The sequence below is a fragment of the Aquarana catesbeiana genome, linkage group LG04, assembly GCF_042186555.1.
Source record: "Aquarana catesbeiana isolate 2022-GZ linkage group LG04, ASM4218655v1, whole genome shotgun sequence".
In the NCBI taxonomy this organism is placed as follows: Eukaryota; Metazoa; Chordata; class Amphibia; order Anura; family Ranidae; genus Aquarana; species Aquarana catesbeiana.
The window spans coordinates 210,691,040-210,710,294 of record NC_133327.1 but is presented as its reverse complement, the minus strand read 5'-3'; the positions used below and the strand labels follow the sequence as shown (position 1 = coordinate 210,710,294).

At 39.7% G+C, this 19,255-nt stretch overlaps 1 protein-coding gene across 3 annotated transcripts in view; it reads left to right on the top strand.

Annotated features, from left to right (window-relative positions):
• SI (sucrase-isomaltase) overlaps nucleotides 1-19,255 on the top strand; it is a 470,126-nt gene that overhangs the window by 177,854 nt on the left and 273,017 nt on the right. For all 3 annotated transcript variants that reach the window (XM_073626133.1, XM_073626134.1, XM_073626135.1), the window contains 3 exons: nucleotides 262-386; nucleotides 7,477-7,565; nucleotides 13,395-13,444. In XM_073626133.1, coding sequence (XP_073482234.1) covers nucleotides 262-386; nucleotides 7,477-7,565; nucleotides 13,395-13,444 — 264 coding nt within the window. The remainder of the gene's footprint in view (nucleotides 1-261; nucleotides 387-7,476; nucleotides 7,566-13,394; nucleotides 13,445-19,255) is intronic.

Below are 19,255 nucleotides of genomic sequence, written 5' to 3'. Positions count from 1 at the left end.
AGTGGCTCATGGGAGTAACATTCTGTGTATTTTCCTTATTTACTAGTCTACTAGAAACTTACTAGTATCCACACATTAACCTAGGCCCCTCATGTACTGAACCAGTTTTGATGATGATTTAAGTGTACTTTAGTCACATCCCTTTCCATGGTAGTTTTGGCCAATTTTGTGCACATTTTTGCTATTTCTATGACCAAAGTGATGTTGAAAAGAAGTTATACATGAATATACAGTCGATATAATAACACTATCTTTTCACAGGGCGCAAAATCCTCATTTAGAAAGCAGCGCGTGTCTATGTATCTCCCAGCAGACAAAATTGGGCTTCACCTCCGAGGAGGCTACATATTCCCCACTCAACAACCAGCTCGCACTACAGAATACAGGTATGAAAAACAAGCTTGATTGGCACATGGTGACTATTATTGGCACCACACTGAAGCAATAACACTCCTATTACTTAATTCAGTGACTGTCAGATGCAATCATCATCTGCGCTAATTGTGCACCTGCAGGAGAAAGGCCGCAGACCAGCTTGCTCTGCCAGTCTGTCTGTTATGTATCCTCATATAACTTTCCTCTGGACTCATTCTATCATTTTAATCACAGACTATTGTTGTCATTCTGTGGCCAAATTCAATTGCTTAATGCTCTCATCTGTTTAGAAAAGAAAGTACATAATGTAACTTAAATTTCAGATATGAGAGAACAAATGCTGGATAAATTATTTTTAACAGAAAATGCTGTACCTTTTGTGGAACTCAGATTGTACCATCTGTAGTCATTAAGTTAGCAATACTATTTTTCTTCTTTTTTTTTTTTTTTTTTTTCGGATTAGACTGTGTTAAAATAAGCAACATTGTAGTCATTATGTTCTGTGCAAGCTTATATTAACAAAAAAACGTAACATAGCTTCAATATATTGGAGTTGATTTATAAAACAGAAACTAAAGCTTTGGCCATCAGTGGCCACTTAGGCCTCATTCACACCAGGAGTATATAACCATACACCCATGGAAGGCCATGTTTACCCTCACAGGAATGCACAGGTGTTTTGTCCAGACAGTCCAATTGCTGTCAATTGGGACACAGCAGCTGCACGGACACAGTCGCTTCACCCAATATACATATGTGCGTGTGTGGGTGCACGGCACCAAACTCACCCACACAGATGTCACATTGGAAGCAGTGGCAGTGTCTATGCAGCCACTTCACCCCACTTGACAGCAATGAGACTTCCTGTACGGGGATGCATGGGACACCTGTGCATTCCCATGCAAGTAAACAAGGTCCTCCACAGGTGGATGGTTATGTACGCCCCATAGGAACAAAGCCTTACATTACAGCTGCTTTTTTTTCAAAGGAAATCTAGAAAATCAACTGAAGCCTCGGATTAACTGACATGGATATTGAAAAAAAAATACTGTCATCATTTTAACAGGAACAAAGCAAATCATGCGCCATTCATCATACATGCTTGGTTAGCTTGGGCATCAAAGGCACAAATGTTATTATGGTTTGAAACCTTTTTTTTTTCCTTTCTTTACATCACTTTTCCAAACATATTTGGTTGCATTCTATAACTTGTGACTGTTTTTGTGTTGCCTAGAGACAGAGGTATCCTGCAGATTTTTCTATTAAATGCTTCTCAGGGGGAATAAATACTGATTACCCATTGCCATCTAATGTCTTTAGTCCCTAGTTTTAACTTGTATATGACCCATTTTTTTCCCACCTATAAACAGCTCTTTGCTGTATCTGCACACTCGCAGTTCCTTTGCAACAAGATGCAATGCACTAAGGCAACAGTAAAAGAGACTGATGTTACCAGTTAATATGCAGATGGAATGTATATTTAGTATTGATTAAAGTAAATTTATAGTATTTTTATAAAAGTGTGTGTGTGTATGTGTGTGTGTGTGTGTATATGTGTATATATGTATGTATGTATATGTGTATGTGTGTGTGTGTGTGTGTGTGTGTGTGTGTGTGTGTGTGTGTGTGTGTATATATATATATATATATATATATATATATATATATATATATATATATACATACACTGTGTGTGTGTGTGTGTGTGTATATGTATGTGTGTGTATGTGTATGTGTATATATATATATATATATATATATATATATATATATATATATATATATATATATATATATATATATATATATATATATATATATAATGTATTACACAAATTATATGTAGACACAAGATTTAATACATTAAAAAGTACATCAAGGCAAAATGACCATATGTGGTAATATGCATTTTTGTATGCATTGATGCTCATTGTTAACATGCATTGAGTGTGCAATTTGGAGGGCATCACATTTATTTCTTGTGGGCCCTCAGTGCAGTAAATAAAGCAACTTTCACTGCACTCAGTTATTGATCGCAGCCCGGAGATCTCTGATTTGGTTTAGCCAAATCGATCAGGTGGGAGGAACTCATACACATGACATACTATGTCCTAATGCCGGTCCACCTGGACTAGATGGTTCCTATTTAAAGACTTGGACAGTAGCGTACCGTCAGGGGTGACAGTGGTTGCAACGTCGACCTGACACCTGCTCCAGGGGTGTCCATGTGGCCTCCCTGTCACATTAGGACATTAGGTTTTGCGGGGGGAATTATAGAATCTGATCCCCTGTATGGCTCAGCCTGCAGCAGCTGAAAGCCAGCTTATCGTCGTCTACCTCCCGCTGCTCTCATCTGATGCATACAGGGAATCTGTTCCTCTAATTGCCCCTGGCCGGTATGATCACCCTCTCTGTACTCTGTGTGTCTGTATCTGCTGATTGATACCGATCACTTACTGTTCAGAAATACGACCGAACCCTTGCGTTCCACCACTGTGAGGGGCTCCAAGACAGCAGGAAGGGGCCTGCTGCAGAACATGTGAAACGGTCCCACTGCAGGACCATAATGAAGGACCCTACAATGGGAGTAAAGGGCCCCAAGATCTGTGGGAAGGGCCCTGGCCAGGAGTCAGGGGGCCCTTTGTGGTTTCTTGTACTGGGGTCCTAAAGGTTCTAGTTACACCTCTGGACTCTGATTTGTATAAACAACACCACTCTCTCATATGCCATACTATGGGACTGTAACTATCTTTATAAGGCTTTTACCACCGAACTGATTGTAAAGTAGCGGGCCGGCCAGCATTTCCTTTGGGCCTCCTCCCTTTCCTTCCTTTCCTTCCTTTCCTTCCTTTCCCCTCCCTACCGTTCCTGCCATCCGCTTCCCTCAACCCCCTTTTTTTCTCCATTTTTCCCTCCCACACCCCTGACCATTACTAGATACCTTGCCCCCTAACATGGGCTTTGGACCCCCCAACAATCCTATTGCTGAGGAATTGAAAGGCACCACAATACAGCATACCCTATGTTACTTCCTACCTGTTATCATCTTTTTTTATGTTCTCGTATGGGCATATGCCCATCTGTGTTGTTACTGTTTTGTTATAATTCACCAACCAGCTTTGTATCTACCTCTGCTGGATGTTTTTTTTTTAATTGTCCTACATATCTTTAAATAAAATATGGGGAAAAAACCTTCAATGAACCACAATGCATATATGTGGATACACATGTTGTAGAGTGTTTCTTTGGCTAAAAATGGGTCAGATACATTTTGTGTTTTTGAATCTTGCTAAGAACCCATAGAAAATTAATATGCAGACACTGTGTTTGCTTGTGCATTGCAATGCACATTTCATGCACAGTTGTCTTTTTAGACTGGAAGTGAACTATTCACACCTATGTGTTGCAGCGTAACATGTGGATAAATAGGTGTGAATAGGCACTCAGTGTTCTCTAGTTTGCTTCCAGTCTAAATCGCAACTATCAGTCTTATGCTTAAAATGGATTTGGTGCAGTATGTGGTTCTTGTGCCATGAGTAAAATGTAAATCCATCGTAAAAATGAGCGTATAATATTCAGTGTTTCACTTTTATAGCGTGTACATTTTTCCTAAATGACCCAAGTAATAGTGTGTAAAAAGAACTTAAAAGATGATTCAGACTTATTACAAATTCAGCCCCATTAGTTAGTAGAATGCTAATGCATCTTATCAGTAATTATGTTAAAAGGATAATTCTCTTACAGTTATATAAAGTACTGCTTTAAGTATTCAAATGGACATAACATTATGCATTATGTCAACATCTCAGCATTACACAGTCACTTTCATGCAAAAGATGGTTTCCAAGCAGACTGATATTAATCATCCCAGAGGTCTGTTAGGTATTTGCAAATAAAAAATGACTTGATGGACAAAAAAGGAGCAGAAAAGTTTTGTTGCTATGAATGTACATGCTCTTTGTATCGGTGTTGCTTGTGCAGCTGAACTTGATCCAGGCATAATCCCAAAACACCACAATAAAAGAAATGTTACGTGTCAAGTCTGACATTTGGTCAGAGTTAAATGTCTCCAAGAAAGGTGAACAGTTTTATTATCCTGTCATAGCCTGGAAAAATACATTTTACAGTTCATGAAAAGATAAGAATTAGGTACGATCCTATAAAACATTGGTTTGGTAATTGGAAGATTTGGAAGTTGTCTTAGGAATTTTCCACTATCTCCCGTAACCACTAAACACTCATAAAACAAAAGGTTTTGTTACAAATAATATTGTCTTTTCATGCCTGTAAAAAATATATAACATTACTGTCAAACTTGTTAGGAGTTACAGTATATGTGCAAATAGACTTCAAAAAATCTACTGTTCTGTTAGGTTTTTTAAGAAATATATATGCCTAAATAAAATGTACATTAAGCAATATAGCAACCTATACAGTAGTTATGAAATGCAATTTAAAATTCTTGAATACCAGTATTATATTATTATTATTAGCCTAATTATGTGCACACAAGTTGGTCTGTGTATACATATCAGGTTCAGTAAATCAGGTTGAGTGTGATTTTGCTCTATATTATTTACAAATCAACTGTTATTACATGATTTTCCCTAAGCACGTGATGATAAAAAAAATAAAAAATAGAAACTTTTTGCTAGAGAAATGTGGTGGCTGCCATTGATGACGTTTAATTCTACCAATGCTAGTGACCTGGCTTTCATGGTGGCTGTCTCGCTTCAGTGCTTTAAAGCTAAACTAACCTTATGCACATTAGAGAAACCTAGCTAAAAAGATGGACTTTTTAGGCACACAGATAAGTCGTCTAAAAATAATAGATTGTTTTTATTTGATAGACAATTGATCAAAAAGGTAAGTATAACATGTAAGTACATATAAAATTGCAAAAAAACTGCAGACACTGATGCGAGACCAGGAGATCTCTCTACACTACGCACTGCGGCTCTAAAAATTCCGAGGTGCTAACCTCTGTGAGCCTCCAGACCAATCCTCTATAGTGTCTAAATAGACTTCACAATCAGAGTAATGCTGGCTTTATCACCAGCACCTGTGTTGCTTTAGGTCTGTGTTGGTGTTCATTTGTCTCCCTGGACACATCTATACCAATCTGTCTACCAACAATACATCATACCAGTTATTTCGCGTCTGATAACTACAGGACTGCTATGCTCCTGAAGAAGCGTATCTGTATGCGCAACATGTCAAGCGACTAAAATTTGTGCCTGAATACACACCCTGACCCACAGTATTCCTCCTTTACTTGGATGGTGCTTCGGGGATTCTAAATGCTGTCTGTTTCAATGCATTACTGTATATTGGTATTACAATAAGTGGTGTCAGATCTTGTGTGTGAGGCTTATAATAACATTTCTATGAATTTTATATGTAATTATATGTTATACTTACCTTTTTAATCAATTGTTTATCAAATAAAAAATATCTATTATTTTTAGACGACTTATCTGTGTGCCTAAAAAGTCTGTCTTTTTAGCTAGGTTTCTCTAATGTTCACTATTGGAACGTTGGCACACTGCTACCTGTGTATTCACAGTGTCACCCTGTAAAAGTACACAGTAACTAGCAATTCCTTTCTAACCTTTTGCACAGTTGTACAGTCTCTTCTGTTGTACTAAAAATGTTTAGTATGATTTTTCATCCTGCACATTAGATGTTGCAGCAAATCAGATAGAGCCCATTTTATTTTTGGACCGGAGGGCATCCAGCAACATCTAGCCTATCCTCCCTAGACTGACTGTGTCTGACCCTACTCTTTCATTCACTGGATTTCAGTTCTCTCAATTATGGAAGCACAGCATCACCTGTGGGCGTTACTTAGGGCAGTCTGCAAGCAGTCTGCCTAGGAATGCTCACTCCTCCAGACTAGCAAAGCATTTTGATATTTGCATAACTTCTTCCAAAGGATAAGTTCACCTTTTTATAGAAAAAATAATAAATGCACATATTCTTGCAGAAAAAAATGTGCATTTATTATTTCCTGCAGGGGCCTGTAAAGCATTGCATCCGAGAGTGGATCATGGGTGTAATATCAGGCTTCTCCAGACAAGCCCCACAGCTTTTATGATCTTCCCTATCTTCCCTGACATTCTTGTTCCAGGCCAGTGAAAGTATTAAAGCTACTGAGTAAGTGTAATAGCCAGGCAACTAGTATTTTCAAAAGGGAGCCAGATCTGGCAGCCATCATACTTCTTCAGCAATAATCTGTGAAACACTCTTTCTATTAACATAACCTTACACATTAACAGCTATATTCAACAAAGGGTACTTATTCTCAAGTGCAAATGATAATTCTTAACTATGCAAATACATAGTAAACCAGCCAAAAGATCCATGTTGTACTGATCATACTACGGCAAGTGAAATGCTTATTGTGTGTTATTGCACTTAAGAATTATTTCATGTTAATGAACAGTCTTTCTTATTGTTCATATAGGGACACAGAAATTCAGAGACAATTGGGTTGTACTGTCGACTACAGCATAACTTAGGCACTGGTAAAAAAAAAAAAAAGCCAGCCCTGTATAATCCTTCCTACTTCCAGCATACCTCAGTTTTTTGCTAGTGTCCTAAGAGTATGGCTTAGCTCTGCTGAGAAAAGTCTAGCCATTTTTGTTAGCTATTTTTATTTCTTCAATCAATATTTCACTATATGCTGCTGAGCTGGTCTTTATACATAGCCAGCTGGATTGGAGTATGCTCAGCAGTAGCTTTGGGGGCCATGCCTGGACCTCTCTGGACTGGACAATTGTGGGGCTAGCTTGGAATGTGACTTTTGGGTATTGGGTTATGGTTTGTGGCACTTTACAATGGTCTCTGAAATCCTGTGTCCCTAATAAACACCAAGAAATGGATTTTACAGTAAGTACAAAAATCTTATTTTATTGAATGAAAAATCCCAATATGTGCAAAATTTTTTTAGCAAAAACTATACAATATACATGCATTTATTTATTTCTTTTCATTACAATTTAAATCCTATTTATTCTTATTTAAATGCAATATTGCTTGATAAAATTGTTTTTAATATGCAAATGATAATAACACCTTTTTATTGTCAATTTGTTTTAGTCGTAAAAATCCTCTTGGCCTTTTAATTGCTTTGGATGATGCACAGAAAGCCAAAGGAGAATTCTTCTGGGATGATCTAGACTCTAGAGGTAGATGCTACAAATAATTTAGTGTTCCTTGTAGTTTCAGCAATAAAGTTGCCTTTTTTATTTTTTATCTTATTGTGGTCAGAGAATACATGTATTAAATGCTTCATTGGTAATTTTAATGTAAAGTTACCCTGAGGCTAGTCACCAGGATGGGATGGGCCGGACACCCCTCTGGTTCAGTTTGCAACCGAACACCTCGAACAGGCAAAAAGTTCTAGTGAACATGCAAACCCTATTAAAGTCTAATGGACACGAACATGAACATTTAAAAGTGCTAATTTTAAAGGCTTATATGCGTGTTATTGCCATAAAAAGTGTATGGGGACCCGGATACTGCCCTAGGGGACATGTATCAATGCAAAAAAAGTTTTTAAAGCAATCGTTCTTTCAGGAACGGTGATTTTAACCACTTCCATACAGGGCATTTTCACCCCTTTCCTGCCCAGGCCAATTTTCAGCTTTCAGCGCTGTCGCATTTTGAAAAACAATTGCGCGGTTATACTACACTGTACCCAAATGAAATTTTTATCATTTTTTCCCCACTAATAGAGCTTTCTTTTGGTGGTATTTGATCACCCCTGCGTTTTTTATTTCTTGTGCTATAAACAAAACAAGAGTGACAAGTTTGAAAAAAACACAATTTTTTACTTTTTGCCATAATAAGTATCCAAATTTTTTTTTTTTTTAAACAAATTTTTTCCTCAGTTTAGGCCGATACGTATTCTTCTACATATTTTTGGTAAAAAATATCACAATAAGCGTATATTTATCAGTTTGCGCAAAAGTTATTGCGTCTACAAAATAAGGGAATAGATTTATAGCATTTTTATTATTATTATTTTTTTACTAGTAATGGCGGCGATCTGCGATTTTTATCGCGACTGCAATATTGCGGCGGACACATCGAACAATTTTGACACATTTTTGGGACCATTCACATTTATACAGTGATCCGTGCTATAAAAATGCATTGATTACTGTATAAATGAGACTGCCAGTGAAGGGGTTAACCAGGAGGGGGCACTGTAGGTGTTAATGTGTTGCTAGGGAGTGATTCTAACTGTGGGGGGAGGGGATTCACAAGGGGAGGAGACCGATCGGTGTTCCTCTGTACAAGGAACACACCATCGGTCTCCTCCCATCTGACAGGACATGGATCTGTGTTTACACACACAGATCCACGGTCCTACTCGGTTACCGGGCAATCGCGGGTGCCCGGTGGACATCGCGGCACACGCACCGGGACCCGAGCGATGTGGCGGGCGCGCGCGCGCCGCCCCCAGCGCGCACGCCCCCTGGGCTGCCTGGAAGGCTGCGCCATCATATGACGGCGGCACAGAACAACAGCTGCACCGTCCCGCCATCATATGACGACGGGCGGGCAGCAAGTGGTTAATAATGCTTAAACTGAAATAATAAAAATTAAATATTCCTTTAAATATCATGCCTGGGGTCCCCTTAGTCTGCCTGTAAAGTGGCGCATCTGTGTGAGGTGTAGAACAGTGCTGCAGCAATAATGACATTTCTAAAGGAAAAAATGTAATGTAAACTCGCGGCTGTAATGTATTGTCGACTCTTGGCAATATAGATGAAAAATCAATGAAAAAAACGGTGTGGGGTCCCCACCCCCAGTCCATACCAGGCCCTTTGGGTCACTAACATTTAAAAAAAATTGGCATAGGATCCCCCCCCCCCCAAAATCTATACCAGACCCTTATCCGAGCATGTAACCTGGAGGTCAGGATAGGGGGGGACATGCAAGCCCCCCCAAACCATACCAGGCCACATGCCCTCAACATGGAGGGGTGAGTGCGTGTTCATGGGGACAAGAGTCTCTTCCCAACAACCCTGGCCGATGGTTGTCGGGTCTGTGTGTAGGAGGCTTATCGGAATCTGGAAGCCTCCTTTAACAAGGGGGCCCCCAGATCCAGCCCCCCCATGCGAATGGGTATCTGTGGAGCTTTTTAAATTTTTCTATTTTTCGGGTCAGTCGGGCGGCGTGATTAAAGATGGATGGATTTATTCATTTTGAATAAAGGAATTGTCAAAAACTGTCTGTGGTTTTTACTCTTTGACACTTTTTTTGATGAATGAGTAGGGGTACAATGATACCCATTCACATGGGTTGGCGGGATCTGGGGGTCCCCTTGTTAAAAGGGGCTTCCAGATTCCGATAAGCCCCCCGTCCGCAGACCCCGACAACCACCGTCCACAGTTGTCGGGAAGAGGCCCTTGTCCCCATCAACATGGGGACAAGGTGCTTTGGGTGGCACCATAAAGCACCCCCCCCATGTTGAGGGCAAGTGGCCTGGTATGGTTCAGGAAAGGGGAGGTGCTCGCTCGTGCCAGGCTGCATGTTCAGATAAGAGTCTGGTATGAATTTTGGGGGGGACCGCTCGCCATTTCTTTTTTAAATGTTGGCGTGGAGTTCCCCTTAAAATCTATGCCAACCAATGTTTGTGATGTTGTTTCGTTCTGAAATACTTTGTTGTATTATTGTTGTACAGGTAAATATGATTCCCCTATCATCCTCCCTATTCCCCATATCTCCCACATGCCCTCTCTTCCCTACTCATGATCAAACTTCAATTGTTTATATGATTATACATGCTTCAGAGCTAATGAGCTCTATTCCAATGTAATGTACAAAACCCAATAAATATTTTTCAAAAAATAAATAAAAAATCTATGCCAAAACCAAAGGGCCTGGTATGGACCCCACGCTGTTTTTTATTTTTTTTATTCTGGTGTTTAGTTCCCCCTAAAATCTATACCAGACCCATAGGGCCTGTTATGGATTTTGGGGGGACCTCACACCGTTTTTTTTCTTAATTCGGTCATAGGGTTCCCCTTAACCACTTCAATACACTGTATTATATACTCTGCACTATATACCCTGCACTGTATTATATATACCATTTATTCTCCACTGTATTATATATACACTACCTGCCTAATCTCCATTCATTCACTATATATGGCTGCCGTGTAAGCAGCCTTTGGCCAATCATGGCTCTCACAGCACATCGCTTTAGCCAATCAGCAGCTGTCAATGCACTGCAATCATGGCAATCATGCAGTGCATTATGGGGCGCTCTGCGGCCGGTGAACTTCGCCGAACAAACGAACAGCTGATATTTGAGTCGAACTTACGTTTGACTTGAACATCGAGCCCATTCATATTGACTATGTACTGTATATCTACATTATATTAGAAATCAAAATACCAGATGGTAATAGTTAAGATTTCCTATAAACATACCAACGTTTAACTTAAAAGTATTAGTAAACAAAAAAGAAAAAAAATTACACATAAAGTAGCTGACTCTTGCTCCTGCTGCTCCTGATATGCCTACAGTGAATGTCAAAATATGTGTGGAAAATTGCATTAGGCAAACATGCCATATATGTCAAATTGTGGGACATTTAAAATTTGCACAGGGTAAGGTATGTCTTTTCTATTGGTAGAGAACTCTGGTCAGGTTAGTTTAGTAGTTCAGGCACTTGACCTTTGTAATCACTAACACTGCAGCCGCACTGCAAGGAAATAACAAGAGTGTTTCTCTGAAAGGAAGGGATCCAGGTTTAGTCTTGCACTATTTTCCTGGTGCCAATCAAGATTTATGACAGTGGTTCTCAAATTGGGGGTGCCATGCCACTATGGGAGTCTGTGCTCACTTCTCTTGCCCCTAGAGGATGGGGCTCCCAACTATGTTAATCATTGATGGACTGACTGGGCACAAGTTTCTCTACATCTGACTGTGGGCTTATTGTTGCAATCACCAAAAAAATAAGAGCACAGTATGTCAGATGGGAGTAGCTGGCTGGATGCTATGAAACAATATCTCTGCCTTGGCTCACTGGTAGTTCATGTGTGGGAGGGAGACAGATCCCCTAGAATCTACAACACGGCCCTGAATATGAACCACAAGGTATGAAGATGGTGCTATAGTTGATAAATGCAAAAGGTGAGCAAACATCCTGTACATGGCAACACTCTGCTTTTTTTGGAACCTGGACAACTTTGACTGGAAGCAAAGAATTTTGTTCAGTTAAAATTTTTTTGCTGTTTATCCCATTTGGCACACTGGCCATATACCATAGAATCTATGTAGAGTAGCTTAGGTTATTGACTGTCCCTTTAACAGGAAGGCCCAATTTCTGAGGGATTGCTATAAATGTTGTCACAGGGGTGAGAAGGAGTACCAGATGGTGTCATGGGTGAAAAGAAGTACATGATGGTGTCACAGGGGTGAAAAGAGGTACCAAATGGTTTCACGGGGGTGAGGATATTTTTCAGATGGAGGAGGTTTTTCAGTGGTATTATTAGATGGTGTCAGAGGTAAGTTGAGATATTGGATGGTGTCACAATGGTTCATTATATACAGTATATGACTGATCTAAAACATTTGTAAGGGTGGGGTGGAAGGAATGGAAGTTCAACTGCTTTCAAAGGGAGGGGGCATGACAGAAAAAGTTTGAGAACAACTGATTTATAATGATATTAGATATTAGAAATATTCTACAACTTCCAACAGACATTCTTAAGGAGGAAAAAGCATTAATGGCTACAAGTTTTGTATTCATAATTTGTCATTACTATTATGTACAGTCAGGGCTTGGGGTGACTTGGAAGGAGGGAGTACCTTCACTTATTCCCTAAAGAAAAAAAGCCCTGTGTACAGTATACTCTTTGGTATTATTTGAGTTTTCAGTGCATTGCAGTCTGGTTTAGTCAATAAGTTCTTTTATTTAACATGTTTCATTAAACAGTTCAGATATCCTATATCCTTCCCCTCATTGCCCTTCCTCTAACTCCCAGTCCGAGTTAGAACAATAGGATATGGTATAGTCATAAACATCATCATTATTTGCAGGGGAGTCCCATATGACTCTTCCTAAGTATACATAATTGCATAAAAATAATTTTGTAAAAATGAATCAATAGAGTTCAAAATAAAATATATTAAAATATCTGTTTACAATACTGGCTAATACCTTTCTATTTTCTTGCCAGTTCATAGGACATTTTTGAATGATTACTTTAATAGTGTGGAGGAAGGCAGCTAAACATTTTTATCCGCAAAGGGTATTTATGCCTGTATAGTCTGCATGTAATTCAGTTTATGTATGTATGAAGCATTGCTTTTTTCACACTACAGAGCAGAATAATTAAATTGATTTACTTAAATGATACCCTTACTGCATGATGGTAGCACAGTCTCACTAACTTTACAGGGAGGAAACCTGTAAGCTTTAAATTCACTAACATACACCTAAGGTAGCTAGCTACGTTAGAATTTTAATATGTATAGCCTGAAAAGAGGTCATATTAATAACACATAAATAAAATATAAACTATTGTACCATATTATATATTATACGTATTATGATTTTGCTTTAGTGTTCACTTTTGCATTTAGACATATGAATAAATTCACGGTGCAAATTTTTTTTTTTTTTTTAAGAACTAAAGTCTAAGGAAAAAGCAGAACAAGTTTTTAAAAAGGAACTGTTGAAAGAATTACAAAACCAAAACACAATACAATTTTCCTTCCTTTCCGTGAAGCATAAAAGTTTCTAAAAAGCAGTTTCCTGCCTGAAAGTCTAAACATTGTGTGGCTGCGTCCATCCCCTCCTATTAGTCATGTAGACGAACAATATTTTATACAAAGAGCAGAATAAAGGAATCTCCTATTTGATCATGTTTGTTGAGATTTTCTGGTTGGGACGTGCTCGATCATAGGATGTCAGCATACAGTTCCTAATAATTTAAGTTGTCTTTCATCATTTCTAAAGTATGTTTGTATTGTTTGTTTTCTTTCATAGAAACCATTGAAAAAGGCAACTACATTTTATATAATTTTTCAGTATCCAATGTAAGTATTCATCCCTGATTTTTGCGTTAGTGAATTAATTATATCAAAGATCAGACTGTAGGATTGTGAAGTCAGTAGATTTGAAAATGTGAGCTAAAAAACAGGACCTGTGCATCTGGTGAGATATCTCTCATGCTTGGTGAGGGTTTTTGAGACAAGTGTTTCACATTCTTTTTTTTTTTGACTCTTTACTATCAGCTTTAAAAACACATCTTTTTTTTCTTTTATTATTTATTACTTTTGAATAGTTCTTATTAGCCTTTTTAGCTTGCTAATTAAGGGGATTGGTTAAGTATCAAATCACATTTAAACTTTTTCACAGTGGAATTGTGAACTAAATGGATTTGATTAGGTGATGTTTAAAACACATGAGTTTTCAACCCATAAGTAATATTGTAAAACTCTCTGCGTGTAATCTAATTATTGTAACTGGTATAATCAGTACTAGCAAGGTTGATGGTTTTGCTTCATGCACAGTGTGCCACATATACAGCATATATAAATAGAGCAACAGCTCCAGGATAAATGCCACTATGACAGATGTGATCAGGTTGCCCTCCTGGAAGCTCACATTTGTGATCTAGAATAACAAGTTGCAAAACTGAGGGGAACCGACAACTTTGCTCACTCAACAGTCAGTTAATGGGGTTGATGTGAAAGAAAAAGTACGGATGATCTGGTTTGAAGCAATGTTATTGTATTTAGTGGCAGGGGCTCACAGGGAAGAAAGGCTAGTCCTGTGTTTGAGCACCCACACAAATTTGTCAATTTGGGTGAAGATGTGCAGGTAGGTGACAAACCCAGAGTTATTGTGGTGAGGGTAATGCAGACATTTGGAGGTAATAGGAAACTATGAACAGGACTCATTTGTCAGCCAAATTTCTTCAACTAAATTGCTACTGGGATGGGCTGAGCATGACTCAGCTGTCTTAGTCCATGTTGGGACCAAAAAAAGAACAATGAAAGATGGAGGATCCTCAAAAATCTATTCAGAGACAGAGGCTGCAAATTGAAGGGAAGGACCTACAAGGTTATATTCTCTGCAATATTTTTTGTGTCATATGCAACACAGAATAAAAACTAACTTACAAGAGCAAAATGCATGACTAAAGGCTTGGTGTAAGAGGGAAGGATTTGGGTTTCTAGCACACTGGGCTGACGTTTTATTGGGGTACAACTTACTGCACTACTTACTATATGCTGAATGATTTGTGCATAAATAAAAGGGGATCTGCTGTGCTAGGATATACATTTATGGGGAGATGGAGGGTTGAGGGGGGGAGATGGGAGGAGGGCTATGGTAAGTGATGAGACTCCCATGATACAAAAAAAACATTGGCAATTGCAGTACTATTTATTTTACAAAAAAAGTTATGGTAAACGCACATTTTCCGGGGCTGTCTTTGCATTTTATATTAAGCAATAGACAGCATAGATTCATGAAAAAACGAAGTTGTCAAACAAATCTGTTTTCTTTTTATGAGTAGGTAAGTGAAAACAAAAAATGATACTAAACACACACTGTTTAATTTGCATTGTCTCTTCTATTTCTGCATGTGGATGATGGCACTGTAATTATTATAATAAATTAGAATAAAAAAGTACCTTTTTCCAAATCGATATGCAGCTGTCATATGACCCAGATCTTTCCCAGCCTGTCTGTGGGGAAACATAAGCAGGAGGATCTTCTAGTCTTCTTCTGCTGGTCACATGTTCAAAATAAAAATAAAAAACAGCCTTTGGAATACATAGTAAAATATAAAAAATAATATCAATAAACTGTTTTAAATGTGTCATACAAATAAATATTTAAAATGAAATCTTTGTTATTTTGTGGAAATAACATGGTGTGGATGGATTTCTGCCAGTCCCAGGCTGTGTCCCTTACCTGCAGCCTGTGTCTTAGAATAGCAGGGAGGTGAAGCCTCCATTAATCTACATGTAATATCCAAACCCCCATTGTGTTTAGCTGGTTAGTGGGCATGGAGGAGGAGGGAGGAGGGGGATATCATTTACCACTGTGTATACACCCACATGTGTGACTCTATAGCAAGGGTAGGCAACCTGGGGCCCTCCAGCTGTTGTAGAGCTACATTTCCCATGAGGCATTTCAAGGCTGGCAGTTACAATTACTCCCAGAGGGATGATGGGACTTGTAGTTCTGCAACAGCTGAAGGGCCCCAGGTTGCCTACCCCTGCTCTATAGTCACATGGGCTGCTCAGATGTGAAAGGGAGGAAATGCTCAGCATAGAAACTCACTTCAAACTTAGCATGTGCAGTCTGCAGAATACAGAAAACAAATCCCATGATGACTGAGTGAGTATGAACAGCGTGTAATATAGCATTTATCAATTGTTTTTTTTTTATGTGGGTTTAATAACACTTTAAACAAAGGTGCGGCTTTGGATGTAAAGTACTCAGACAGTGCAAAAGCATTTGACGCTGTTCCCCACAGAAGGCTAATAAAGGTACCGGGCCTATTCTGGCACTTCTCTCCTACATGTAAAAATCATAATTTTTTTGCTACTCAGAACCCCCAAACATTATATATGTTTTTTTTAGCAGACACCCTAGGGAATAAAATGGCGGTCATTGCAACTTTTTATCTCGCACGGTATTTGCGCAGTAGTTTTTAAAACACCTTTTTTTTGGAAGAAAAACAGTTTCATGAATTAAAAAATAACAAAACAGTAAAGTTAGCCCAATTTTTTTGTATAATGTGAAAGATGATGTTACGCCGAGTAAATAGATACCTAACATGTCACGCTTTAAAATTGCGCACAATCATGGAATGGTGCCAAACTTAAAAATACTTAAAAATCTCCATAGGTGATGCTCTTACATCAGGGTCCCCAGAGAGCCCCCTCTTACATCAGGGTCCCCAGAGAGCCCCCTCTTACATCAGGGTCCCCAGAGAGCCCCCTCTTACATCAGGGTCCCCAGAGAGCCCCCTCTTACATCAGGGTCCCCAGAGAGCCCCCTCTTACATCAGGGTCCCCAGAGAGCCCCCTCTTACATCAGGGACCCCAGAGAGCCCCCTCTTACATCAGGGACCCCAGAGAGCCCCCTCTTACATCAGGGACCCCAGAGAGCCCCCCCTTACATCAGGGACCCCAGAGAGCCCCCCCTTACATCAGGGTCCCCAGAGGACCCCTTCCTTACATCAGGGTCCCCAGACAGCCCTCCCCTTTCCAGAGGTTCCCCTGTACCTGGCTGGTCTCTGCTGTCTGTGCACCTCCAACCCCCAGCACATCTCTGTACCCCCCACCTGGGGGGAGGTGGGAGGCAGCAATCGGCCGCTCTATGGTGTCCACGGGCGGCGAGATCTCCCTGGGGCTTGTAGTTCTCTTACTGAGTGTATACAGTGGAGAGGGGAGTGGCCTCTGATCCCAGCACGTATGAGTAAGAGTGTACAAGCAGAGCGACTCTCTTGTACACTGAAGGGCGAAACTGATACATGCTCAGGTCAGAGGCTCCTCCCCTATCCACTGTATACACTTGGGAAGAGAACTACAAGCCCCAGGGAGATCCCACCACCCACGGACAACATAGTGCTGTTGATCGCTGCCTCCCACCTCCCCCACTGCATTCTAAATGGACAGCCAGAATTGCCGGGGGGAGATTCCAGGTCTTGGGGCCCCCCCACAGCGGCAGAACGGCAGGGCCCAGTCGCAAGTACGACTGCTGCAACCCTGATAGTTCCGCAACTGGACAATTTGTAGATGGTACCAAGCTATATAGTGGAACAACGTCCTTACAGGATGTCTCCAACTTAAAAGCAGACCTTGGTGCACTGTTTGACTGGGAAACATTGTGAAAAATGTGGATAAATGTAAATGTATGCACTTGGGGACTAGAACATGCATTTATTATACATTCATTATACATTCATATATTTTAGGGTGACTAAACCCGGAGTAGTCAACCTAAAAAGATGTAGGAGTTTTCTAGTAGGTCATAGAAATGCAGCAAAAACGTGACTGCGGGTGCATTTTTGATATGTTTGTGGCATTTCAATGAGGAAATGTATTTCTGGTGTGTTTTTTTTACCACACCAAACATGCATGAAAAATTCAGGACTTTTAAAAATGCAGCTGACCTGCAACTGACTGGTGTGAAGAGTTCCATAGAATTGAACCACTTGATGCCTGCGCTATAGCCGAAAGCGCTTAAATTGCTGGGAGGGCGTACATGGATGTCCTTTCGTGCTCGTGCTGCCCACTCTGTGATAACTGAGTCCTTAGGACCCGACTGATCACAGATCAGAGTAAAGGGCCGATCCCATTTTTTCTGTCTTTTTTCTTTTTATTTGTTTAGCAAAAAATAAAAAACCCAGTGGTGATTAAATACCACCAAAAGAAAACTCTATTTGTGTGAAAATATATAAAAATGTCATATGGGTACAGTGTAGCATGACTACGCAATTGTCATTCACAGAGTGACAGCACTGAAAGCTTAAAATTGGCCTGGGCAGGAAGGGGGTATATGTGCCCAGTAAGCAAGTGGTTAATGGTCATGCATTTTTCTTCCGCTTTTGGTAAGGCAAAAACTGAATAAAAACTGATTAGTGTGAAAGTGCATAATAATAATAATAATAGCATGCAATGCCAATCTATGGTTTCTAAAGCAAGCAAAATATTTTCTTGTAATAATTTTTAGAGAGAGGGAAATAATTTGACCCTTGTACAAAGCATTAGTAAGACCTTAACTGGAATATGCAGTTTAATTTTGGGCACCAGTTTCAAACAGATGTTTGGGGGAATTGGAGAGATTGCAGATAGACTGATAAGAGGCCTGGAGGAGCTCAGCTATAATTACCTGAACTGAATTTTTTCTCCCTTGAGAAAGGGCATTTAAGGTGGGAATATGGGCACTAATGTTCAAATACATAAATGATTTACATAGTGAACATGGTGCAAGATTATTTAGTTTAATCTCATTGCAATGGACAAGGGGGCACTCTTTGCATTTGGAGGGAAATAGATGTAACCTCTGCATACAGAGATTTTTTCACTGTAGGATCCATAAAAAAAAGACTCCCTCGGGAACTAATTCTAAACAGCTCAGTTTTAAAATGACACTGGATGTGTTCCTAAATGCACCAAATGTTACTGGATATTAACATTTATAAGTAATATAACATGGAGATTGGGAATCTAGGGAATATTTGATTGCTTTAAAAGATCACAAAGGAATTTTTGTTCCCTTTTTGCAAATTGGACGTGCTTTATAAGGATTATTTGCCTTCCTCTAGATCAACTATGCATCTAGATTTTTGGTGGTTTTATGTTTATTTGTTCATTTATATTGGTTGAACTCAATGGCTAACTATCATTGTCATGGTAAAGAGGACCTTTTGTCGTTTAAAAAAAAAAAAGTCAGCAGCTACAAATACTGTAGCTTCTGATTTGTAATAAAGAGACACTTACCTGTCCAGGGATCCAGAGCTGTCCTCACCCGTACTGTTCTTCGTCAGTCTTCGGGTCCCTGGCACTGTCATGTTGACTGTGGGTAGCTGGCTGTGATTCTTTGTGGCGTCACAACTGGCTCCCCACTGTGCATGCGTGAACCATGCTGCACTCTGTGAATTGTTCCGTAGTCTCCTGGGGTCTGTGACATGTCCCAGGAGGTTGGGGGTGGGTGAGAACCTCTGCTGGAATTGCCTAGGTCAGGGATCCTCAAACTACGGCCCTCCAGCTGTTGCGGACTACACATCTCATGAGGCATTGTAAAACTTTGACATTCACAGACATGGCTAGGCATGATGGGAATTGTAGTTCTTGAACAACTGGAGGGCCATAGTTTGAAGA